This window comes from Watersipora subatra, chromosome 7 (assembly GCF_963576615.1).
Source record: "Watersipora subatra chromosome 7, tzWatSuba1.1, whole genome shotgun sequence".
Classification (NCBI taxonomy): Eukaryota; Metazoa; Bryozoa; class Gymnolaemata; order Cheilostomatida; family Watersiporidae; genus Watersipora; species Watersipora subatra.
The window spans coordinates 48,033,287-48,059,540 of NC_088714.1; the positions used below are offsets into that span (position 1 = coordinate 48,033,287).

At 37.5% G+C, this 26,254-nt stretch overlaps 2 protein-coding genes across 5 annotated transcripts in view; one reads left to right on the forward strand and one right to left on the reverse strand.

The window, feature by feature from the left end:
• Window positions 1-1,661: 1,661 nt before the first annotated feature.
• On the forward strand, window positions 1,662-16,295 carry LOC137399496 (L-sorbose 1-dehydrogenase-like). Its single transcript, XM_068085635.1, has 11 exons — window positions 1,662-1,898; window positions 3,301-3,515; window positions 5,067-5,247; window positions 5,974-6,111; window positions 9,851-9,972; window positions 11,439-11,606; window positions 12,567-12,723; window positions 13,289-13,488; window positions 13,647-13,821; window positions 15,201-15,429; window positions 16,024-16,295. Exons 1-11 carry the CDS (start codon window positions 1,784-1,786, stop codon window positions 16,163-16,165), a joined length of 1,842 nt encoding a protein of 613 aa, XP_067941736.1. The 5' UTR covers window positions 1,662-1,783; the 3' UTR covers window positions 16,166-16,295.
• A 140-nt stretch (window positions 16,296-16,435) lies between these two features.
• LOC137399495 (spectrin beta chain-like) overlaps window positions 16,436-26,254 on the reverse strand; it is a 52,743-nt gene continuing 42,924 nt past the window's right edge. For all 4 annotated transcript variants that reach the window (XM_068085634.1, XM_068085633.1, XM_068085632.1 and 1 more), the window contains 14 exons: window positions 25,450-25,587; window positions 25,240-25,365; window positions 25,012-25,122; window positions 24,663-24,907; window positions 23,564-23,787; window positions 23,095-23,291; window positions 22,581-22,949; window positions 22,114-22,214; window positions 20,865-20,977; window positions 20,327-20,416; window positions 19,930-20,099; window positions 19,315-19,461; window positions 17,869-18,023; window positions 16,436-17,616 (listed from right to left, as the gene is read on the reverse strand). In XM_068085634.1, the coding sequence (XP_067941735.1) occupies window positions 17,586-17,616; window positions 17,869-18,023; window positions 19,315-19,461; window positions 19,930-20,099; window positions 20,327-20,416; window positions 20,865-20,977; window positions 22,114-22,214; window positions 22,581-22,949; window positions 23,095-23,291; window positions 23,564-23,787; window positions 24,663-24,907; window positions 25,012-25,122; window positions 25,240-25,365; window positions 25,450-25,587 (2,217 nt within the window). In that variant the 3' untranslated portion in view covers window positions 16,436-17,585. The remainder of the gene's footprint in view (window positions 17,617-17,868; window positions 18,024-19,314; window positions 19,462-19,929; window positions 20,100-20,326; window positions 20,417-20,864; window positions 20,978-22,113; window positions 22,215-22,580; window positions 22,950-23,094; window positions 23,292-23,563; window positions 23,788-24,662; window positions 24,908-25,011; window positions 25,123-25,239; window positions 25,366-25,449; window positions 25,588-26,254) is intronic.

Below are 26,254 nucleotides of genomic sequence, written 5' to 3' on the forward strand. Positions count from 1 at the left end.
CTGAATGCGTGCAGACGGAATGCATGCAGACGGAATGCATTCAGTGATATAAACAGTTTTTTCTTATAGCAATACGTTCAACCAATGAAAATCAATTTCTTGTTAGTACACTATGATTTGTCAAATCGCCTTGTAGCCAACCATTATTCAACTGTGTTTGAATCTTTTTGCTTATACGATCTTATTCACCTCTAGAATCTGACAGTTAGCCATGTTTCTTTGACGATATCTCTCAGCCAATGGGTTTCTCCCCTTGCAACATCTTGAATTTTCAGCATTCGCATATTTTTGACAAACAGTTTTTTGTGAATTCATGTTGTTATAAGCCTTTTCTTAGAATCCCACCGTTAGCTTGATTTTTTAAAAGATACGGTCATACCTAGACACATGAGTTTAATGCATTCTTGGACTGAGATTAATGTATTCTGAGCTCGTATGTCAATGTTCTCATATCTCATTGCAATATTTCTTATATAAAATAACTTGATACAAATTAATCCACTCCCATACTATGAAAAAATCACCTAAAACAGAGTACTACGGTGGAAAAAACGTATTTATAATTGTTGTAATTCAGTACCTACACCCACAAAGTTACAAATACCTATTTACTGGTTATGATCTGCAAAATATGTAAAATTACTATCTACAGTACTGTATGGAGTTCTTACCCTCAAGGCAGATGTAGTGACTAACAGCAGGGGTGAGAGAGACTTGACAGCAATGTGTTTGGTACGCTAGACTTTTGCCACGTTTCGTAACATAACATTAACTTTGAAGTAAACTTCAATGAATTTAGCTTACTAAGTACAAGCTTAAAACTAACTTTTAATATTTTACTATACTCAACTTTAATTTTGTCTTCATTTTAATTTTCTATTATCTACCTGTTTCTGGCTTGGCGCTTTCTGCCTCCCTTTCACTCTAACTTTTAGCTGACCTTCTTAAAACCTTTTCCAGACTGACAAAAAGACCGAGCGATGTTGTTCTCGAAAACAGCCTCTCGCATATTCAACCATTTAGTGGCCATCAAGAACCGGCTCTCATCTCAAATGTTTTTGTTATCTCAAGGCAGAAATCAGCTCGAAATTTTGTTTGCATCTCAATTTTCTTGGGTGTTGGAGCACTTGTATGTTAAGGTATGACTGTACATAACTTGGCTAGATAGGTAGCTGTAATCTCCAAATCATGGGGAATACGGTGACATTGGCTGATGATAAGTCAATCTTGTCTTCAATTGTGTATCAGCATATCAGATCGACTGCCTGCAGTAGTAGCAATGACATCTGTCACATCTGTGCAATAACCTCTCATTGACCTTTCAATGACCAAATCAAACTAAATTGTACATTTAGCTTTTAGACTGTTGATAGCCTTTCATTGATGACAGCATTTAGCAGCATTATTGGACATTATTACTGAAAAATTAATGTTGTGCAAAATAATATATAAATTTGGACATAAAGAGATATATTTAACCAATAGAATAATGTATTTGTCAGCCGTGGCAAATAACAAGCTTCTCTGCTCTAGGGATTACGAATAACAATAACAGCCTGCATTCCTCTCTCTCAGCTGTGACATATCAATCAATTAGTATCACGTGGGCAGAGGCTATAAAGCCTCAAGTGGGTTGCATCCTACCAACAGTATATAATTCATCTTGGTTATCTTGAAAGGTGAACATTATCAAACTGAAGCAATTGTACAGCTATTCACATATAGCAAGGTTGAACGATTCAAGAAGTAGTGTGGTGGGAAATCACCCGGCAAGCCGGTGTGCATGGAGCTAGGCTGGCTACGCTATGCTATTGGCATATTTCTTGCTATAGTACTCTATCGACTGTTCCAAACGCCATCTGTACCCGAGTGGCTTCCCAGCTATGACTTCATCATAGGTAAGTGAAACAACAGTACCCAATGGTGAGGAAGAATGTGTGGTGAGGCAGTACTACTGTTTGGGAAAAATATGTGGTGAGGCAGTACTACTGTTTGGGAAGACTACATGTATGTGGTGAGGCAGTACTACTGTTTGGGAAGAATATGTGGTGAGGCAGTACTACTGTTTGAGAAGACTACATGTATGTGGTGAGGCAGTACTACTGTTTGGGAAGAATATGTGGTGCAGCAGTACTACTGTTTGGAAAAAATGTGTGGTAAAACAGTACTACTATTTGAGAAGAATGTCTGGTGAGACAGTGTTAGCACCTAGAGCATACAAGATGATGTATTCAGCGACATACCAACAAAAACTCAGTTTTTTGAAGGCTCGGGATTATTGTTCAGTGTCATCTCTTACTGATCTGTCATTGCTTACTCGCTCGTGTGTTTCACGTCTTACCTGTTGAAGAGTGTCACTTCGTATTCTACATAAGCTGTCACTTCTTACTAAGTGTCATGTCACTTCTTACATGGCATAGAGTGTTTTTTCACAATTAAAATTGGTTAATGTGTGATTTGTTGCGGATCATTTTAGAACTGCTGTTGTTTGTCAGTTCTCACAGGTGTTGTTTGTCATTTGCGACTTCCTGATGTCATTAGGGCAAGAAGATGTATGTCAAATATTCTGCCAGTGTAATTGATCATGTTATACTTTCTTTCAAAGAAATCAATACTATCAACCTAGCTAATCATTGTGAACACTTGATGAACCTTGTGAAATGTGTTATTGTTTATTAGTATTTGGCCTCTCACTAAATCTTTGTATCTGCACATATAGCGGTTCTCTCAATAGCCCGTGTTCATAGGTAGTAACTAGTTTTAGTAGTCTGGTTTGCTTTGCTCCTGAAATGCTAAATGATACCCTCTTATGTGGATAATAAATCACGTGTAAAATTGTTCATACTTGAGCGCTTTAATCACCCACAAACATTATTTTTATGTTTCTTCTCCAGATGATGACACAAACTGTTTAAAACATACAGAAATGTAATAATTTGTCGTCATATTTAAGAATTGCTTCCCTATGTCCAACACTTGTAATATTAGTTTGTAGTAAATGGAATAGTCTTTTTAAACTGCCAAATTCATCCAATCATAAGAACGTATGTAGAACATATGTAGAATCATAAGAACGTATATCAGAAGAATGTTAACTATGCTTGTTTTGTGAGCTCAAGGAGTGGCTGCATAAACCGTCCCCGTTTTGTCTGTATCAATGTGAAATGAAAAGGTTTACGGTGCCAGTTAATATTATTATTCATATTATTATTATGTGTAACTGAAAGCTTCTTTTAGCTGTTGAAGTTTTTCTTGATTTGAAAGAGTTGACAGTCAACTGTGTTTGTTCTGATCTTGAAGTTGGTGGAGGGACTGCGGGTTCTGTACTCGCCAACCGGCTGTCCGCCAACCCAGACTATAAGGTGCTGCTGCTAGAAGCAGGAAATAGCGATGAGAAAGGATCCTTCTGGATGAACGTTCCTTTCGCCTCTCCCCTAAACTTCCTTCGAGAGTCACTTTATTGGGCAGATCTTAGCGCTCCTCAGCAGTATGCAGGAGGTGCCTGTCACAACAGGGTGAGGTGTTAGATGTCTTTAGCCCTTTGTGATAACACAAAGTTATATTTGCCTTCATGACAATCTTTACATTAGAGTTATGTTTATATTAAGCCTTTGTATGTATATCATAAGTTCAACAAGATGAAATGCAGAGCAGATATGACGATTATAGTAATCTGGGGGCGGATTCCAGATTAATTCGCAAATTTGCGTCTTCTGCAAGATGAAAACGGATAAAAACTTGCAAGTCAAGCGAGTTTTGTTACTCAGAGTTTGTTATCAACTGTTTCATGCTTGCGGAAGATGCAAACAACACTTGCTGATGATGCGCAAGAAGATGCGGCGTAAGCTATTCCATTTTACACATTTTCCACACTTGAATTGTTCCAATTTGAACCTGTGCTGCTAAACGGGACAGGACTGTGCCGCTACGTCCTCTGACATAAAATTATTTATCGTTTTTAGCAAAGCACCCGCTTTAATCTGAGTGTCCATTGAAACATCACACGGTAACTCAATGTGAGCACAACTCCAAATATGCATAATCTATACATTGAAAACATAGTAGTATAGGAGCCTAAATTTCACTTGTCTGATGACAGCCGTTGCAAATTGTCAGGGCCTCAGGTTTACAAATTTGCTTTTTAGCAATATTTTTATTCAAAGATACTTTAAGTTTGCGCAGAATTGTGGTGATGTAAAAATGGAGTCAAAAGTTCAACTAATCACACCGCACGATTCCGTGGTGATCAAATTTCGTTTGGTTTTTTTACTACAATGTCCTGTGGGTCATGTCTAGCATTAACATAATTATTCACTCACCCTCCAATCACCTCTAATTTGTTGAAATGGAGGTCAGTTTCTTCTTGACCTTCATTTGAAGGTCTTGAAGACTATTTATCTAGAATTCTAGATGATACTCTGTTATAAGTTGTATTCTGTTGATATAGGAGCTACGTAGCCTTCCTGTCACATAATATTGTTGACCAAAAGTTTGAGAAAGCATAAACTTTGTGTATCTTAAAAAACAGCCTGCAGCCATTTCAAAGAATCATAGAGTTACTGTTTTGTTGTCCCACCCAGATTCTAGTTCTTACAAAACATCAATAGAGTTAAGGAATTTAGCTGTCGGTACCTGAGGAAGATGAGGGGGTTGCACAGTTCTCCCCTTCAGTGTCCTAAGTTCTTGTATCGGTTCAGAGCTAGCTGGTAATAAGAGAATGCTAATGTAAACACCCAGCAGTGCTCGATGACTTCATCCGGCCACAAGTTTATATCCTGAATCATTGTTTTGTCAGTTTGTTTTTATGCCAAAAGAAGCACTTTGAGGGTTTTTGAGACCAATTCTCCAGTATTCTGTTTGTTTTGTTTCTGCTGTGTATCTCATCCGTTCTGCTGCTTGCTTCTTACCCATAGCAAGTGCCCCATCCTCGTGGGAAACTTCTAGTGCTTGCTTCTTACCCATAGCAAGTGCCCCATCCTCGTGGGAAACTTCTAGTGCTTGCTTCTTACCCATAGCAAGTGCCCCATCCTCATGGGAAACTTCTAGTGCTTGCTTCTTACCCATAGCAAGTGCCCCATCCTCATGGAAAAATTCTAGGAGGCTCGAGCTCTATAAATATGATGATCTACACAAGAGGAAGTCCTGGTGACTATGACTTGTGGGAGGAAACTGGCGCAACTGGTTGGTCATGGACAGATGTTGAGCCATTCTTCAAACAGATCGAACAAGCTAGTAGCATTTCTCAAGGTGAGTTTAACTTGACCTGAGGAAGTGTACATTAACGGAAAGTCAGCCAGTTTTGTTTTGCATTCAGCTGTAAATCATTCGACCATTCAGTAACTAGGTGATAATATGTTTATAATGGTTTTAATAAACATAAATTCACTTTTGGTGTATTAAGTTTGTCTAATTTGTTCTTCTAGTCGATTTATTAAATTAAACTTTTTGTTTTATGACTCCTTTATTTGCAACTTTGAAAACTAAAACGGTTTTTACTAACTTGTCTTATTTGAACAAGAAGAAACTCAAGCGCATGTAGTTTACATCTAACTCAGAATGTAGAATAATGGATGCTATGTTTGCAGTTGTTTTCTCATAACAGCTGACTTGCCAAAAACTTTCTTTTTAACCGACTGTCCAAGGGAACAATCACTGATTTTTGAAAATAAAGGCACATACAAGTATGTATATATGTGTGTACATCTACATGTATACGTATACATATAGGTACATGTATATGCATGTATATGTATATATACATAAATATCTGTACATACATGTATTTATATACTGGTATATATGTAGATATAAGCTATCCATAAACAGCGAATGCCAAGTCACCAGTGTTTCCAAGGCATCATATTCACTTCTGCTTACATACACTTCTCGAGGCTGACGCTTGTTTAGATCTCATCATTGATTTTTCATTTGACATCAAGTAGTTATGTAACTACGTGATCTCTCTACCTGCAGCCGGAGGCATGGGCAAACAAGGGCTACAGCATGTAAACGAAGAGGTAACATTCCATACTATATCTCACTACATCCTGAATGCTTCAGAAGAACTTGGTGTGATGCGGAATATTAACTACAATGGAGAGAGAATGCTGGGTAATTCGACCTTGCTATTCTACAAATCATATTGACAACACATCAAGCTGCCTTTATGACACAATCAGTTACTGCTGCCTCTTTGTTGCCAAAATGCCATCTTGTTGTTGTACTTGACCCATATCCAGTTTGCCTCAATGTTGAGGTATTTTTACGCACCAAATATGGCTAACAGACTTTTTAACAGACTTTTGTATGATCTCAATTTATATTTGTATATTTTGCTCTTTTTAAATATTTAATGATTAGATAAGTCAATTGTGAATAGCTGAGATAGGTATTTATTAAAAAATAATGACGTTTTTGGTTGTTTTCTGATCACTATCTCACTCAGTCAAAACCACCGCAACGCCATGGAAAACCCTGGGAATCCTTTTCGTAAACGCTATATGATCTCTGAATGAGGTGCGCAGTTTCGCATGAGTGAGATAGGGATCAGAAAACAACCAAAAACGTCATTATTTTTCAATAAATACCTATGTCAGCTATTTGCAATTGACTTATTTAACTATTAGATATTTAAAAATAGCAAAATATACTAATATAAATAGAGATCATACAAAAGTCTGTTAAAAAGTCTGTAAGCCAATTTCGGTGCGGAAACATATCTGCAATGTTGAATGACTAGATTGTTAATGCTTCTCCATCTTCCATAGCTTCCCAGCTTTCTCTATCCCCTATTTCTTCTTCCTTAACATTCATTCCTTATCTACCCCCTATCTCTTCTTCCTTGACATCCATCCCTTTTCTACCCCTTATCTCTTCTTTCTAATCATCCATCCCTTCTCTACCCCTTATTTCTTCTTCCTTGACATCGATCCCTTCTCTACCCCTTATCTCTTCTTCCTTCGCATCCATCCCTTCTGTACCCCCTATCTCTTCTTCCTTAACATCCATCCCTTTTCTACCCCCTACCTCTTCTTTCTTAACATCCATCCCTTCTGTACCCCCTATCTCTTCTTCCTTAACATCCATCCCATCCCCTACCTCTTCTTTCTTAACATCCATCCCTTCTCCACCCTTTGTCTCTTCTTCCTTAACATCCATCCCTTCTCCACCCCTTATCTCTTCTTCCTTAACATCCATCCCTTTTCTACCCCCTACCTCTTCTTTCTTATCATCCATCCCTTATCTACCCCCTATCTCTTCTTCCTTAACATCCATTCCTTTTCTACCCCTTATCTCTTCTTCCTTGACATTCATTCCTTCTCTACCCCCTATCTCTTCTTTCTTAACATCCATCCCTTCTGTACCCCCTATCTCTTCTTCCTTAACATCCATCCCTTCTCTACCCCCTATCTCTTCTTCCTTAAAGGTTGACTAGCAATAAAAAGATTCACCATGTCTTACTCTGCTGTGTTGTAGGTGCAAAATATGTGGAAATGAGATTACCAGCTCTTAAAAGCTCAAAAACGAACAGTAAACCGCCACCATCAAGAAAACGCCTTAGGTTGGAATCAATATATTTCTTTGACATACTCAAACAATTTGGTTATTGTTTTGACATGTGATGTTATCACATGAATTTAAAGGTCAATAAAAGGCTCAATTTAAAACGTCTTGTAACATTGGTTTATGACAAGCACCTCTGGATTTCACTAAAAAGTCAGTATCAAATATAGATGCTCGCTACTTTACAGTTTTGTTTTGGCTTGGTCTAATCGTCTAGTCATAATCTGATCATGTGACCCATACTTTCTGCCAAACATCGCGAATAATTTCTGTAGCATTTTTGACTATCACAGGTGACCAACAGGCTTGTCATGTTTATCAGAGGATGATATGCACTCCTTTGAGCTAAGGTTAGAAAATTAAACGAATTTTCACGGTGGGTTTTGAGATATCAGTGCTCAAAATGACTGCATTACAATGATGATTAAACAGACGCGTAAAGACAATAGACACGATTTTATTGATACGTGAAGTATATTTGTGAAAGTATTTCGACAAATGAGGTTGCATGAAAGTGTAAACAGAAGCTCTCTTGTTCAGCTATGTCCCATTTGAGCCGTTTTGGAAAGGGATTCCGATCTACGGCGTTTTTGTGATGGCTGCGATTAACTGTTCGTGTTTGTGCTTTAAGAGCTTGTAATCACATTTCCACATATTTTGCACCTACAACAAAGCAGGGTAAGACAAGGTGAATTTATATATAACATATATAAATTGTAACGTAACATAAATTCTAGATAATGTAAAAAATGTATGTGAAGTTTTTGCTTACTACTACATAAAACATTTCATATAATTTAAAGTGTCAAGTCGGGCGAGTTTTTAAAATCGATTTGAATGTTAGTTTATTTTGTTGCGGAAGAAAAAGCGCCGTTCGTTTAGCGTTATATCTATTATATATAACTTTCGCGACATTCTAGTTCGTCATAATGAATCATTAAACGTGTCGACAAAAAGGCGAATAGGATACTCGCACAATTGTTCCTAAATACAAAGGTGATCAATTGGTGCAGCTGTAGGTCTACCAGTCTTAATGTCATGAGTTGTAGTATCGTCGAAAATTATTTTAATCTAAACCTTGTTCCCTTGGATAGTGATAGACGACGAACAGGTTGAACTGCTTTTTATAGTAAAAATATTTTGTTGTTTTGCTTTATTGTAGGCGTACAAAATATTTGTTATTAGCTTTATTTGGCAGAATAGACTTCTCTTTAGAAAAATAAATCCTTGTATATGAACATTAAAAATATGCAGTCCCTATCAACTTGTTGTAAATTTACCGCAATCATGTTCTATAAAATCAATGAGATTGTTCAGAAAAAAAAAAGAAAAGTTGGCGATGCAAACAATAAATCTGCAGTTACGGTACGGCCCACAAATTAAAACAGTTAAGTAAAGTTTTTCCCTTTTTGCATGACCAAAGGGATGAGCTTGGAAAGATCTTGAAATGGATTAGGTAGTTTAAATGTATTTTACTGTTCTTATAACCTAAAATCCCTATAACTTAAATGTTCATGGAATGGCTTATTTACGCTATAGGAGCGTCTACTGTACTATATATTTGCTTTATGTAGGTTAAATGGCAGGTTTGTTGACTGCTTGGGGGCCATTTTGCATTTGTTATTATACTTAAAAAATTGGAGTAAAAGTTGCCAAAATGACTGGAAAAATAAAAATATTGCTTCATTGATATGTAGATGACAAGCTGACACCTTTTAACCTGCAATACACAAACAATACAGTGCGAATAGCTTCAAGTCATGCATACAATACAATTTAAAATGTATATGAAAAGTGAGAAATAAAAATGGCTGCCATCAAAACATTAGTTTTTAAAGTAACGGTGATTAAAATTCTTAGTAATGAAGGATCAAAACGAAAGAAAGTTAGAGAGCTTCTTCTCATCAGCAACAAGAGCTTGGATAGAAAATATTTGTTTCTCCATTGCCCTATGTAGGACACCCTATGTAGGTCAGTTACATGTAACTGCTGCTGATGACAAACGTCGAATAAACAAACTAAATTTATGCCCTGTAAGCAGCTGGTCTGAGTGTGCTTTACAATAAAACCTGATTGTATGACAGGCCGTTAAAAGAATGCATAGTTGTTACAGCCACCGCTCGATTACTTTTTAGTAGATATTTTACATGTCAACGCAATTTTGGAAGCTCGAATGTACCATAATAACCCAAATATAATGCTCCCTTATTCATTCTCAATTATTGTACTTGAGTAAGCAGTATACTTGGGAGATTACGGCAACTTGTTGTTTTATTTGCATGAACAGGCTCTGGGCCCATCCAATCAACTGTGTACAATGGCAAGAGATGGAGTGTCTCTTCAGCGTATTTAAAGCCAGCCTTGGACAGAAGTAATCTTCATGTACTGACAGGTTCTCATGTACTGAAGGTAGCCGTTGTTTATACCCACCCTCATGTTCATCCTAATTATTTCTGGTTGGTGCATAGAGTATTAAGTAACTGAATTAAAATCTAACAATATTGAATATTGAAACCAAAGCGTATCAAGGTCACCTGCTAAAGTTGTCATTTTTGTAAGTGTTCAAGATCGATATTTTTCAAAAATTTCATCTCTCGGCCATATTAGTACTGTATTGGTATAGTGCCAATTTTTATTAGTTTGTAATTAATCAATACAATATATTTTTTTTTGTTATTATATATAAATATATATTATTACATTATGCAATATATAATATTTTAATATATATTTATGTGTAATATATTTAATATAATATAGTAATATATAGTATATTATATATTAATATATACTACTGTATTATACTATACATATATATAATATATTTAATATAATACATCTAATTTAGCATAATTTAAATTAAAATATCAAAGCATAAGCATAAGCAATAACTCGCAGATTGTGAATGTAAATAACTCAAAGCATAAACCGACGCTGTTAACACAGATTTGTTAATATATAAGCTGGGTTGGTTTATTTTTTAGCTTGTAAACTTACATCACAGCTGCAAGTTATTTGGTTACTTATATTCTTCTCAGCCTTGCCTGGGCATGTGTCGACAATTATATCATTGTAGGAAGTACAACTCCTACAAATGATGTTTTTACAACTTAGCATCACAGTGAACGTTCACAAATACACACACTCACAGTTAATGTTAAAAAAATATTTGTTGAGAAAATATAAATATAAATGGTAGTAAAATTGGGTTGTTAAAGACACTTTAAGTCAGCAATGAAAAATGCTCAGATATAAATGTTTTACAAAAAAACTAGTTGAAATATGTGAAGTTAGTACTATGAGCTATCTAGTGGCTTATTTGCAATGAAATGATGAAAAAATTAGCCTCATTTCATTAACCAAGCATTTGTTTTTTATTTAACTTGAAAAATATAACTTTAACAATAATATTAAACTTCAAACTTTATAATATATGCCCGTGGCTCACAGTTCGGCCAATGATAAAGGCTAACTAATACGCCATTTATGATCGCATACCAATTGCTAAAGTAAATCTTTACTATAATAAGACCTGTGTCCATCCATCCATAAAGGTTAACAAAAATTTGTTCCACCAGTGAAATAAGCCCAGATATTCTGTCTCCTAGCCAAGCACACTACCACCTTGCGGATTAATTGTGCTGATACTTATTACACTTGATTATCTCTCACGGCTCATGGGGCTGCCAGGGTACTAGCACTCTATGAAGTAGAAACCGGTAGAGACACACTAGATAACACAGCCTTTTTAGTTTCCCTTCCACAAGTTTGCGAACTCATCTTTATGAGTATACATGATTATATTCCATGGAGCATACAACATCATGACTTTGACCGCAACACCTCACTGTGCTCTTCCCTTATTTGTTGTTTAGATATTGATAGAGAACAGAACAGCTACTGGTGTGGAGTTTAAGAGAGATGGTGCTATTCACAGGGTTTCAGCCACAAGAGAAGTTATTGTGTCCGCAGGAGCTTACAATTCTCCCCATTTACTGCTTCTTTCTGGGATTGGACCGGCGGAACACCTGAAAGAACACAAAGTAAGTTTCAGATATGTATAGAAGGGGGTGCATAGTATCTTTCTGCCACGAATATGTGCTACTATTTGGGACGTGAGGTAAAAAGGCAGTATTTCAATTGGCAGAGCTGAAATGGCCCACTTTAAAACATACTTATTTTCTTAAGTTTGTTTATCTGAAGGTTGATATGTATGGTTTATCCTCAAATGAGAACTAGTCAAGACATACCATTAGAGAGATGCAAGGCCTTGCGCTCCATCCAAAGGAGCAATTTTGCATATTTAATTTTCTACTATCAATGTTTCATCCTTTCTACGCTTTCCGTTCATAAAAAAACACAATCTTGAATTATGGCTAGTGAACTGTTTTGTATTTCTGTGCTGTAGTCTCCTATGTGCTCCAGGTTTAAGACACAAATATGGATGCCAAGGTTTTCATATGAATTGAGTGTCAGGGTGAATAGGATACTGCCTGTAGGTGTGTTATTGGTAAGAATGACAAAGATGCCGTTTATTGAGTCAACATTTAAAATTTAAATAAAGGGCATTTTTCTTTTGTCTGTTTTTACCAACTAAAGTGCTTGTTGCATGTTAAACACTGTTAAACACTTGTCATACTCACACCAGTAGTTTAATTGTAAATGCAAATACTTTGTGCTTTTTCACCACTAGATTGTCAGTAAAGAGTCAGCCAATTTTAACAAAATCTAATCAATGGTGCACGCAATGGACTTTAGAAATTCTATTCTGATGTCTTTTAAACATGTCATTTTAAAACATATTCTTTTAGGCCGGACTGAGGTCTAGCCCTCAGAGTGTATACTGCTGCTGCAAAGCTGTTCAGGCATGACATAGATAACCCACACAAATTTAACTTTTTTCAAAACAAAAATAAATTAAATGAATACTTCACTACAGCTGTTCTGTAAGTTGAACAATTATGTCACTATAACAAACCTTGAGTCCATTAAACTGTTTGTAGGTAGAACTTGTAGCTGATTTACCAGGAGTAGGAGAGAACCTACACGACCATGCAGCTATTTCCGAAAATGTGTTTGTAGATACTCTGCCTGGAGTAAGCCTTTCTTTCTGGGATCTCAGCCCGATGAACTTCGTTGAGTATCTGCTGTACGGTACAGGTTTGTGTCTAACAGCTGCCCCTTCTATGCTTCACTTGATTGCATTTGAGATTTCGAAGAAGTAACTTTCTATTACAAAAAGTGAGCAACCTTGTTGTGGGGTGTCCGTAACACAGACTTCACACTTAGCATTTTAATTAGATCTTGTATCATTACGCAAGCTCAGAAAATAATTGTCCAGTTTGTTCATGCCGGTTTTCAGTTGATGAAGATAAAAATTTGTGATAGGCTCCTAATACGATAGGTTTCAATAGGTAAACAAAGGAAGAGCAATCATTCAGTACTATATTTCATAGGTATTTAAATTTAAAAAAATGTTTTTAATATTTTACGCAGTGCTTGCAATTAGTTCCACAGCCGTTATTTGTAAAATTAGATATTTCACTATAAATAACTTTTGGTGTTGCGTGGTAACCAATTGTTTAAAGCGATCAAGTGAAATAAATTGATAGAGTAGCTGGCAGCGTCAGCCAGGTTATATCATAGGTATTACATTTTTTTTCCTTATCCCTGAAGTATTGACCGACATCCACATTGAATGATCTCGCTGTTCTTGACATTTTAGGGATGCTCTCCGGGAATATGTTTACTACGATGACATTTCTATCGGCTAATGAAACAACTTGGTTTAAGACAAGCACAAATGACCTTGAGGACAGGCCAGAGATTCAGATTATGTATGCTGTAATGCCATTAGGAGGAGGAGTCTATGACTGGGGCATTTCCAGATACGTTTATGAATTCCTTAATCTCGATAATAAAGCCGTAAGTGTTTCGCTACAGTAAAAGAGATAAATAGCCTCAAAATAGCATATCATACATAATCTTCTGATCATCATCATTATTATATTGTAAATGTTTGATAATCCAGAGGCTATTTGAAGGCTGTTTACATGCCGACGTGTTTAGATGCTCTGTTTTAGATGGATATGTATTACAGCAACCGTGATAGACCGTATGGCACGTCCCTTGTGCTAGCCATTGCAAATCCTAAGAGCAGGGGTACTGTTAGACTAAAAAACAGTGATCCGATGTCAAGACCTCTGATTGATGCCCAGATTCTGTCTCATCCTAGAGACCGGGCTATTATGAAGCAAGGTAATGCTAGAGTGTGCTCAAGTAGACTTGATTAGTAATTGTCTTCTCCTATTGCAAAAGCGGGCTTTTATTCGTGGCATCTTTTTCCGTTTACCCAGTCTTTCAACAGGTTTTCGATGGTTCTTCGGTTTTTGGGGGTTTTCGAGGGTTCATATATTTTCAATTAACATTACCCAAAACATGCATTTTTATAAAATGCGATATACAGTAGATTTTCCTACAATGTAAATAATCTGTTTCGAGAACACCTACTTTATAGGAATTTTAGCTTATATGAGCAGTAAAATAGATATAAATAGCCTAATCCATTGCAAGATTTTTTCAAACTCACCTCTTCAGTCCCTCAAAAAAGAAAATATAAAACTTAACTTTTTTATTTTACTGAATGTACAGTAACTGTAGTATTAGTTTGTATTGACAACTTTTCTCTTTTTATTTTCACTTTCACTTGGTTTTGGGTCAAAGATTACAACAATTTTACCTTAAGTGAAACGCACACTTACAATGTCAATTAATTTTGCCTCTTTTTCTACTCAACAAAATCTGTCACAGCACACTAGACTATCATGCTATTAGTATATAATATAATAGATATACTCTGTATGTCATTTTCTCTCCCAAGTGCGTCAAAGGAAAAAACGGTATTTGTAAGGCTAACTATGACATTCTCGTCATTAAAGTCAAATTTGAGAACTTGCGCTGAAGCCTAAAAACCTAAGTTCTGAAACCTGCACTTTCAGAACTTACATCACATGAACTTACATTACATGAACTTACATTACTTAACTCTATGGTATGTTTGACGAAATACGAAGCAAAAACTCTACATAAACTCTTTAAGTTAAGTAAAACTTACATAAACGGATTATCTGCTATACATGGAATACATGGAATGCTCGACGTATTGTATTTGTAGTACCTGAAGACTGAGTTTTGCTTTTGTAAATATTGGAGTAGCGTTGTGTAGGTAACATGATCACTGGTAATAAGTTTTTATTATTCTCAAAATGAAAATACTTTGCGTGAGATGATACAATATTGAAGAAGTTCGTCAGAATATGAAATATATTTATATTGGATTGTGAAAATACTTTATATATTAATGTTGTGTGGTGTGTTGTTAGTAGTTTCTGTTCACTATAATGTAATGTAAATAAAATGATTCTTACAATTAATTTTTACAAAAAATTGCAAAAGATAACATTCGTTCATTTTTGACAATGACCTTCCAAAGTCGTGTGAATATTAATAAAACAAATCAAAAGCAGAACTGTTAGTTTACCAACAAACACCATAAAACATGTTCTAAAGTACCCATTTTTTTAGTTGAATGATGCTAATCAGTCAAGCATTGTTTATGAGATGATTGGATGTTTCAGCTCTGAAGTTTGTTCATTCATTGGCCCACACACCTGCAATGAGCTCGATAAACAGCTATTTACTTGATGAAAGGCACAAGGAAAGAGAAAGAATTTGCAGTGAGTTCTTGCCATACACCGATGACCACCTAGACTGCTACATAAAGTACAACTCGGGAACATCTTTCCATGGTGCTGGCTCTTGCAAGATGGGACGCGACTCAATGGCAGTAGTGGATCCCAAGCTAAGGTAGTAGTAGTACCGACATACGTAGTTTGTATGTATACATTTCATCTTTGCTGTTTTAGAATGTTAATGGCTTGCTTGAACTTGCAGAACTGCAATGAGCTACTGTAAATACCACATGATGGAGTTGTCGGCTAAACGATACAAATAGAATTTGCTATACAGCAATTATTTTTATTTTGCTAAATTGTATCTCTTTTTGTCAGTTTGTGAAACAAGATTGGCCTGTATGCCATGAAAGACCATGAAATGATAGCTAACTTCAAAATAGACCAATAAAACTCATGACCTGTTAGACAGATTATAAGTTTGTTTTAGAGACTTGCCTTTGCCAGGCAAACATCCGTGTCTCGCGCCAAGTTCTTTTCGTAATGGTTATTAACATCGACAAAATCTGTTAACAACTACTAGTCTCGACGCCTTAGCTACACTCTTTTGCTTTTCTGCCGCTTTAGCCTTGTTTCCTAGCGATACATAGCCTTTACTTTGATTTTATAGACACATCTAACCTACAGCGCATCACTATTGCCTGTACACATTATCCTTATGCTAAGTAAACTTGATTGTGATTGGTCACAACACAATTGTAAATTGCAGAGTGCACGGTGTCAAATCATTGCGGGTTGTGGATGCCTCAGTCATGCCTTCCATAACATCAGCCAACTTGCAAGCTCCAACTATGATGATAGCAGAAAGGGCTGCCGAGTTTATACTAGCCGATGCCAAAAAGCGGACATGAGGAGCAGTACCTGTCGCTGGTCTACATGCATATAGCCTTTCTACTGAATACTAGTTAATTCCTCGAACAGCGAGACCAACCAAATGGGGTGGTGACGAGAGATTCCAGTTGTTTCAGGCTACTCAACAAACATCTACTAAAGTTACATTTTGCAAAACAAGATGGCTTGTATGCAATTCTAAGTTGTTTGATAGCAACAATCTAATCTTGTGTTTTTACAAAACCAACAATCTTTTAGACAGCGTAATCTTGGACCTGATAAAGAAGCGATTTTACAAAGCACATTTATTTTATTTATAATCATTATAATCACATATCATATAATAAAATCGTGGACAAATACAGTTGAAAATGATTTCTAGATGCTGCGAGCTAGATAGACCGTGTAACGCAGCTATTGTTTGTATGAGAGAAGGAGCGAAAGTATTCTAAAGCTAGGATAGGCTGACCAATGCTAACATCGAGGTATAATCACAGAAAGGGTAAGCAAGGATAGTGGACTAAGACATGTATTGCTATTCAGTTCACCATTTTGGTAAATAGTCTGAGCTTAGAGCAGGGTAAATGCTTCATGAGTGATACCAAAGAATAATGTCCGATGTGGCTGAACAATATTATAAAACATTACGGAGTTACAACAAAAAAATGATGGAGAACCATTCCAACATAAATGCTGCCAAACGAACTAATAAAAGCATGAACTGTATCGGCAGCACGCAAAATGAGGCAGAATAAAACACCAGGGTATGCTAGTTCAACAGGAGGAATATAATGCTTTACTAAAGAAAGCTAAGCACTGTTTATGCATACGAATATATATTATATATATAGTATATAAATAGTGTCTCTATCACTATTATTGATTAACGTATATGACAAACTATGTATCTCAAGTAACCAATCGCGAAGGTTGGATTAATTGGATTCAGACTTCTTCATTCTCAAAGATTAATTAAAGACAGGATAATCCGGGTGAGAAGACTGATGATAAAAGGCAAGAGAGTATCATGTGACTCAGACGACCTTATGCAGCCGCGTAAGCCACAGCGACAGACACACTCTAGAATGCTGTCTCCGTTCTATAATAACAGATAACAAATGCTCATCACCACTAGAACACGGCTGATACACTTAGCTAAGAGCCAATCACAACATAAGTAACATCCCTTTAAAACCCCGGAGTAAGAGAGAAGCACACTAAACCAACTAAGAAGCCAACACAGCGCAGACACATTCTCAAGACAAACTTCGACTAGGTGCTAGGTGTTAACAATCACTCAACAGACACCAAACCAAAGGGTGTTATGTGTGACACTAACACAAACACGAGTGACAACGTGTTGTTTAATTACACGCCAACCGTATGCCTGCCTTACTAGCATGTGTAAATAGTTGTGATTCAGAGTCCACAATCCCGTGGCTAAACCAAGTCCCCTCTTTCCAAAGTTAGGCTACAAAACATGCAGACATGCAACAAGTGAAGCCTCGCGCAAAGCAAATACACCAAAGAAGACACGACACAGGCTTTGAGGACAGCTGAGATACGTGCAGTGATGACAAATGTTATGGAACAGAGAAAGGAGACAACCCCACTCAAGCTGTTAGACGGAAGCAAAAAGACAGACAGACAGCTCTATATGTACATGCAAAAAGGCTGACACCAACAATGGGAATAAAAATGTTCGATGTCACACAATTATTACTTTTTCTTCAAAGTGAATTTTCCCTTCTTCTTGGCAGAATCTTCCTTCTTTGAAGAGGATTTGGCTGGCATCGTCTGTGCTTTGCCAGTGACAGCTTCAGTCACTGTATTGCCAGTTATTTCCTGCAGCTCCCTCAACCACGCCTGCATCTCTTCCTGCAACGCATCAAAACTAGACTGTAATAACTAGACACTTGTAATAAATAATAAAACACTTTCTATCTTCAAGCACTTCGCATATCATAATATACAGTCCATCTGCAAGATGTTGCATTTCTTCCTAGTGTAAAATGGGTGACAGAGATGTAATGGAGTCAAAGCACTCCCCATCAACTGATATCAGTGCATTAACATCAGTTGCACTGGCCCAAACATTTCGATTGTGGAGAAGTTATAACATCATTTTCTATTTCGTGACACCAACATAAATGTACTACATTCACAATGTATGTTTCAGTCTATGAACTTTCTGTTACTACAACCTTCAATCCACTATCCCGACTCGTTAACAATACTATTAGATTACCAACTTTGAAACACATCTGTTCAACTCATTCAATAATTCCTGATTTCTGTTTTCTTATTTTGGTTTTGGCATGTAATAAAAAACATCATTTTGTTGATTATTAATGCTAATAAAATGTTCATACATAAACATGAACTAAATTGATTACAAGACGTATGGAGTCAACGACTCTATAGTAGCAAAATGACTCGGTATGGAGTCAACGACTCTATAGCGAGTCGTCTCGCCTATAGATGAGAGTTGGAGTTTTGTGATAACCAGTATTATCTATTATCTATATATATATTTCTCAAAGTATGTCCGTATGTTGGTATGCATTCCGGCTATAGATCTTAAAATGTTGCAATAAAGATTCCACACCGAAGAAGAGTCAATCTCGGGCTCTGCCGTTCACCAGTCGGATGCCCTACCCACTTGACTAAAGAAACTGAATTGCTAGCTTGCCAATATAAGTCATTATATGAGAGCAAATACCTAACGGCTTTGTGTACGACCGAGTCATCGCATAACGTCACAAGAGGCTGTTTGCTCACATTGTTAAACGGACTGGCTAATAGCACGCAAGCTAATAGCGAGCAACTCTCACTACTTCTCATTGTTGATAGGACAAAAAACTTTTCTCATGATATGTACAGTAGTTTGAAAGTTAGAATGGCAAATGTTGTTATAAATTAAATACAAATAAACTTTCTGTCCAAAGACTTTTCTATTACTTGGACAACACTGGGTAGCACAGCTAGTTATTTTATATACAGGTGTATGGAACTGGTTTATCTATGTACTACAATTTTGGCGGCAATAGTTGAGTAGTAAGATGCCTGAACACAGGAGTCGATGCTGTGAGATAATTGAATACACAAAACAAGATGGAGCCTGAATGAGAAGGTCAAGATCCGACCAAAGAAATAGTAAATTACTTACATCTGACTTGCACTGCAACAAATACTGTCCCCCATTGGGTAAGTTTAGCCTAAAAACATGTGGCCTCTTGCTATAATCTGTTGGAACCTCGCACACGGCACCTTCCAGTTTGATTGGTCTCTCTCCCCGCACTAATGTTTGTGGCTCCTGTCAGATAAGTAATGACACAATATGTTAAAGCTAGACTATGATGAACATTCCAAGATAATATTATTCGAAGACATAAAAACTTGCTAGGCATCTAGGACAACCCTCAGCAAATGTTAGTGTTCCAATTATGCAGTAACGAAGCAACAAGTATGATGGAGCATGCAAACACTTTTCTATTTGCTTTACTGTCTTTCTGTTAAGACAGAGCTTGTCAGTTCAAACAAGGTTTAGAGTTGGACGGGCTGAGAGTTTTATTAACAAATACTCTTACTGCTCTTCACACGCTCTGTGAAGTTGCCACGAAGCTAACTTCATCACAATCATTTTGTAAAAAAAAACTGTCTTCACAACTTGATATGAGTTGCCCACTATCCGTCAAATCATACCATGTAAGCTTCACTGTAGGATGGAATATCAATCAATGCTGAATGTATACCATTGGCAAGTCAAATCAAGCCAACTTACCGATCGTGCATGTTTCTGATCTTTGTAAAAAGAGACTTGGCTGTCATGTAAGATTGCATACAGCTTATCCCATGTTCTATGACTAGCTTTAGTTCCTGTTGTCTCCCACTCATGTTTCCTTTGTATAACACCCTCAAGACGCGGCGACTTGGCTCCCTCTCCACCTCCTTCTAACACAGATGAAAGGACAATAGCAAACAATATTTATAGTGAAGAGACTGGGTTGGAAGAATAACTAAAGCAATGGATGTCAAATCTGTAATGGTTTGAGTGAAGTCGCATGAATTTAAGCTTACAAGACTGGGAGGGCAATCAAAGAAATAGACCACAAAGAGAATAGGGTGAAAGGCGTGATAGGAAGTGACATCAAACCGAGAAAAGATTGGTGACTGCTTACTCTTTGGTTCGGGTGCAGGGGAGCTCAACTTAGAACTGCTCTTTGCAGCATCCGCCACATCAATTGGTATGGGATCACTCACACCTGGCTCTGAAATACATGGCCACATGCGTTGGTACTAGGATCATTAGTCAGTATGCAAGAGCTGATTAGTGGTGAGTAGGTAGGTGTATGCGAGGTTAGGAAAATCCCGCTTTTCCATGTCGAAACAAACAAATAGAAACGTTGAAAATGCTGCAGAGGCTGTTAAGCAGTTGTACCAAGTGAACTAATTTTATGACGCAGGATGGAAAACAGAGTAACGTGCAAATGGAAAAGCTGGCCTTAGGAAACACAAAGCGAATAGAGATGAACCATGATGTCTTTTGCTAGAAGATTTGCTGAGGACACAAAAGACCGGTTGTGTTTTATTAAAACCTGAAGAGATCAAAGTTTCTTATTCTTACAACTAAGATTTAGTGATGTCAGCTGAAAGTAACAAGAAAAGATAAGCAGGGTTTTATTCTCAGATTAAATGAAATGGGTGGCAGAGACACACCTTCTGTTTTACTAACTGGTGCATCAACTACGGCCTCAGGTTCTGCCTCCACGACGGGTGGAGGAGAGGCCTCTTCTCTTTCTTCCGCCGGTAGTTCTTGCTCCTGCTCTGGTCTAAAAGGAATGATGTCAAATAGAGCCATTACACATTGAAGGTTTGGTTCTGCGACACTTTCCTATTCAATGTAATTATGATGAAGTGATATTGAACCATGGTAGTTACAAATATACACATATTTTAGGATGCAGTTTGACAAATGATTACTGACTACACTTATGGTATTTATTCTGTTAAATTAAAATAATTATTACCTTGAAGAGCATGTCAGATGGAAAGTCTATAGATATTGTATAAACATGGAGTTGCGTAAGATAAGGAAATACCTCAAACCATAGACCTATTAACTATACTTTAATAGGTCTATATATAGTTAATAGGTATAGTTAATAGGTCTATGACCTCAAACACAATTATAAGCCATACTTGTTCTCTACTGAACAACTCTGCTGAAAAAGGAAAACTTGGATAATGTCTCGTGTATGGCTGCCATAGTCGCAACTTAATTCTCTGATTTTCTGGTATCACAGATGACAACGAGCCCTTACTGCTTCTAACAAATAAACAAATATTTGAGAAATGAGCTGTGATATATTCCAGGTGTAAAAATAGCCTGTGACACTCTAGGGATTCACCCCATTGGTCTGAACAAGAATACGCTAGTAGACACCAGGATCCAGGGAGTTTTCTTAAAAAAATGTCTCACATAATCTCAAGCGTGTCTGAGTAAACTTACATTGCAACTATATGTAAGTCAACAAAAAAAAACTTCACAAGATAAATATGGTAAAGAAGTAATATCTTACAATAAACACAAATGTGAAAATGATAAAACAGCCCTTTGGTTTGCACTCCGGTAAAATGCTTTGGACCAGAAAACACTGCTGTAAATGAAACAACCTTTGTAGCCTATAGCCTGTCTTCATAATTTACAGAATATTTCCGAGTGTTAGTTACCGAGGTCGAGTCCTCTTATATCCATATTTACTGTCAGTTTAAAATGTTATGGCGTGATACGTACTTCTCAAATGACTTTCCAACAAGCAATAACATAAACAAATGCACACCAAACATAGCGTTCAACTTTCGTCAGGTGAATGGTGAGACCTCCATACTGAACAGACGATTATCAAACTATCAGCAGTGACATGTACAATTAGCTGATTAGAATATTATAATAAATTCTTCTTACTGTTTTTCCTCAGGTTGAGAGAAGTCATCAATATACTGATCTCTAACTGAAGGCTTGGTCTCTAAAGTTCCATACTCTCTCTGCTGCTCCCTCAGTTCCAACTGCAACCAGAATATTATATTCAGCAATCAGATTATCCCATTACATCTTCACATAAACACGCCTGCTGCAAACACTCTCCATGTGTTTCTCTATTAAAAAAGCAACAGCCGAAATGAGAGGCAAACAAACAGGCGAGCAATTAGCTATAAATACATCGCAGGCAGCGCGGTTGCAGAAGCTGTGAATGTGATGCCAACACTCTCTCACTCATTCAAAAGGAAGCTGAAAAATACAGTGAGGCAGCAATCTGTTAGCTGAGGTAATCTTGTGAGAGTTATTGCTGGCAGTAACAATCAAATCAATATTAAGCAAAGGGCGGTGCACTGGCTTGGAAAAGAGGCAGAGCGGATTCAACCAGCTCTTACAGTTGCTACTGGTGACTCCTGTGGGACACTTGTTGCAGGTGCTACCGGTGACTCCTGTGGGACTATTGTCGCGATTTCAACTGCTGCTTCTTCAGAAATTGTCTCATCATTAGAACTTTTGGACGAGTGACTGGATCGACGACTCGAAACAACGATGTCTGTTTCGACATGCTCGACAACGGCTTCCTCTAAATGCATGGGAGCCTCTAATTGCTCAACAGTATCTGACAGCAAGCTGTCAAGAGAGTTGGAGAGGCTTCCCTCTCTCGACAAGCTATATGGCTCCTTTTGATATATAAGAGGACTGACACGAGACTGCAAGGAGGTGGGTGCAGACAACTGATCATTCCTCATCTCCCGTTGCTCCAGCTGATTGGGGAAAGTAACAGAAGAATGCATGCTGATTGGAAAACTACATGGGCATGCGAGAGAGCATGGAGAAAGAAAAATGCATGCAGGCAAACAGTGTAGAAGGCAAACACTATCTGAAATATTCATTACAATCAAGCATTACCGCTGTAAGTCGTTCAAGAGCTAGGAATCTGTCTTCTTGGGCTAAAGCAGCCTTTTCAAAGGCTTCATGTCTCTTAATGAGGTTCTCGACAGCATCCAAATTCTCGCCAAGTTCCTGGTTAGTAATGTAGGCGTCTTGTGCTAGCAGCCATGCCTCGGCAGCATCTGAATCTCTCGCGAATTGATAAACTTCAAGAACTAAAATATCACAATTCATGCGTCTTCATGTACATGAATACAAGATATACATATATCAGCGCAGCACTATTTTGGATAAGATACATGGACACTCATATCAGTGCAGCACTAGGATAGATAAGATACATATACATGTATATCAGTACAGAACTAGGATGGACAAGATACAAGTATATCAATGCAGCACTAGAATGGATAAGATGCACTAATATCAGTGCAGCACTAGGATGAACAAGATACGCGTATATCAGACAGATTTGTAAGAAACTCACTAATCTGGAGGTAGTCCCACTTATCGTCCCACTGTTGCATCATATCTCCTCTCTTGTTCTGCAGCTCCATCAGTTTTACTCTCACTTCATTCGACCGGAAGTGTTCTCGTGCCAAGATGTCTTTGCCGAGGTTGATGCATATTGTGAAGTTCTCATCTCTAGCGTCTATCTCAGCCCTGAGGCTCTGGTGATTGTTCATCAGTAGCTCGACTCCTGACACATCCCTGCATACACAAAAGAATCATCTACCCATACTTTCTCAATTGGGTGTGATTTTTAAGAATCACTATAAGAGAGGTTCATGAACGATCTATTAAACCAGTGACAGGCAAACGTAAGACTACACAGACTTTTTTAGTTTAATAAACTTTAGCACTTTATACGCCATTATGTTCCACATCGCAGAGCGCACCGTATCTTAGGACGAAGTCTCAATTCTGCCATCCATTTCTGTACTTAACCAATATATAAGGCACACCGTATTATAAGCAACATTTTAAAACATACGTAAAAAAACAACAGCAAGGGCCAAACAGTGAGCTTAGTCAACTTTATTGGATGAAATCTTCACCCTTCCTCAAATCTGCCAAAATTTTCATCATCGTTAACTGAACTAAACGGTTGAGCTATTTGATAATTCTCCGACATTCCGAGTTCCTCATTGTCTGAGCCAAACTCGCCAGCCAGTTGCGATTCAACATTGACGCTGGCTTTTTTGAAAGCCAGCGACAATTCACCTGAATATGGAGACATAACTTACCCCCCAGCCTTGCATTTTAAACTGAGCCTAATAAACATGTCGTACTATCGCTCCCATTTTAGAGATTTCTCACACAAATAAAGAGCAGTTAGCAGCACACCTCTACTGTATATTCAGCTGGAGTTTTCGTTGTTTTATCGAAAAATGGTCGAGAAGCGGTGACTGTGGTGCGCTCACCAATAGCACACAACAGGTTTTAGAACTCAGTCCACACACAGGACGCTTGTGGATTTTTAAAGAGACTTTTAGGCTTTCAAATGCATCTTACGGTATAAATTATTTGGTACCTTACACCCTTAAAGAATGCGAATACAGCCTAGGTGCGCAAATAATATCCACCTCGCTTTATCAACTGTCTTCATCTGAAGAAGTATGTCGCTCATCCACAGGGTCAGGTCAAGGACCATGGCAAAGAATCTGTACAAGTCTGATGCGTCTAGCAGATTGTTCTTCCTAGAGTCAACCGCTCCCTGCAGATTCTTCCATGCATCGACCACTTCCTGTTCCCTATCTCGTATGTCAGCCTGCTTGTCGCCAGCATACGCAGCCACCAAACCGGCGGCTTCTTCTTGAACCCTTTGCACCTGTAGGCAAGAAAAAACAGATTTAGCTCCCATGAGAAAAGCTACGGCATCAGCGAGGAGACATGAAAACACTAGAAAAAAGGCAATGATCACAACAAACTAACCTGTTCACCAATGTTTATGAGATCATTTTCAAAGGTTTCGTGTTTACGTTGGAGTGCTTCCACACTGTTAACATCCCTTCCTAGTTCCTCAGGGATGCTGTTCTGTTTCTCCTGCAAACATAGAACATAGCATCCATCATAAACATTCCTTCCTCTACTCACACCATCAACAACTGGACAAATAGTCGATCTACGAGATTAACCTAATAATAGGGCTTGACAAATTACCAGAATTCGATCAAGAGTCTCTCGACAGTCATGGAAAAACCTGTGAAGTTTCCAGCTGGCATTCAGGTGTTGTGTTCTTGTTTCTATGAGTTCCAGCAGGTCTGCCCAGGCATCATTCACTCCATCCTAAAAAGGGATACAAGTTGTTAAACACAATCACACCAAGTAGGCCGATGTAATCGTACTCATACAAACAGGAATAATGTCTACCTTCCACTCGGCTATAGTGGCAGCATCACTGTGTCCACTGTCAATTAGTTGGTCACAGATGTCATTTGCTCTTGCTACCCTCTCCTCTCCGATAGTTTTTGTGTCCTTGGCAAAGTCTTTAAACCTCTCAAGTAACATCTACAGATGAATAAAGTCGCATAGCATGGTTGAAGCACGCGAGTTGAGAGCACATGTTGAACATTGGATATGCGAAGCTATAAGTGCTTATACAGTTTTTAGCATACGGTCTGTTTGCCACTTTCACCAACTGTAACATTAAACTTTCTTGCCGCTAGAGATGTTGGTCAGCACTTCTAAGCTATAAACTTCTTCTGCCATCGACTTAACGCAGCAATAGCGTGTAACAAGACATCACATTAAGTTTCCAATTCAACTTTGATGCATTGAAAGTAATTAGTAATCTGTGATAAATGTTCTTAAACGTCTCAGTTTATTTCTGGACATACACTGTATGTAAACTGTTAGCACACTATTCTAATAGTACTCAGTCTAACATAAGTGAATGCCTCATTTTCATAGAGACTTCATTACAGGCAGTTAATGTTAAACTAGGAAGCCTGCATCATTGAACCTTCCTTAAAACCTTATCAAGTTCAGTTTCATAAAGTTAAAGACCACTGTTCTATTTTATAAATTAGGGAACTCGGGTCAGATAATCTGTTTATCGGTCATTAATAATTCAAAAAACAAGTGTTGATTCCTATGTGATATTTGTTTTGTCTAAACCTAGTCCCAGCCTGTTAAGAAACAACTCAAATATCGCATCTTTGTATAGAGTGAATGC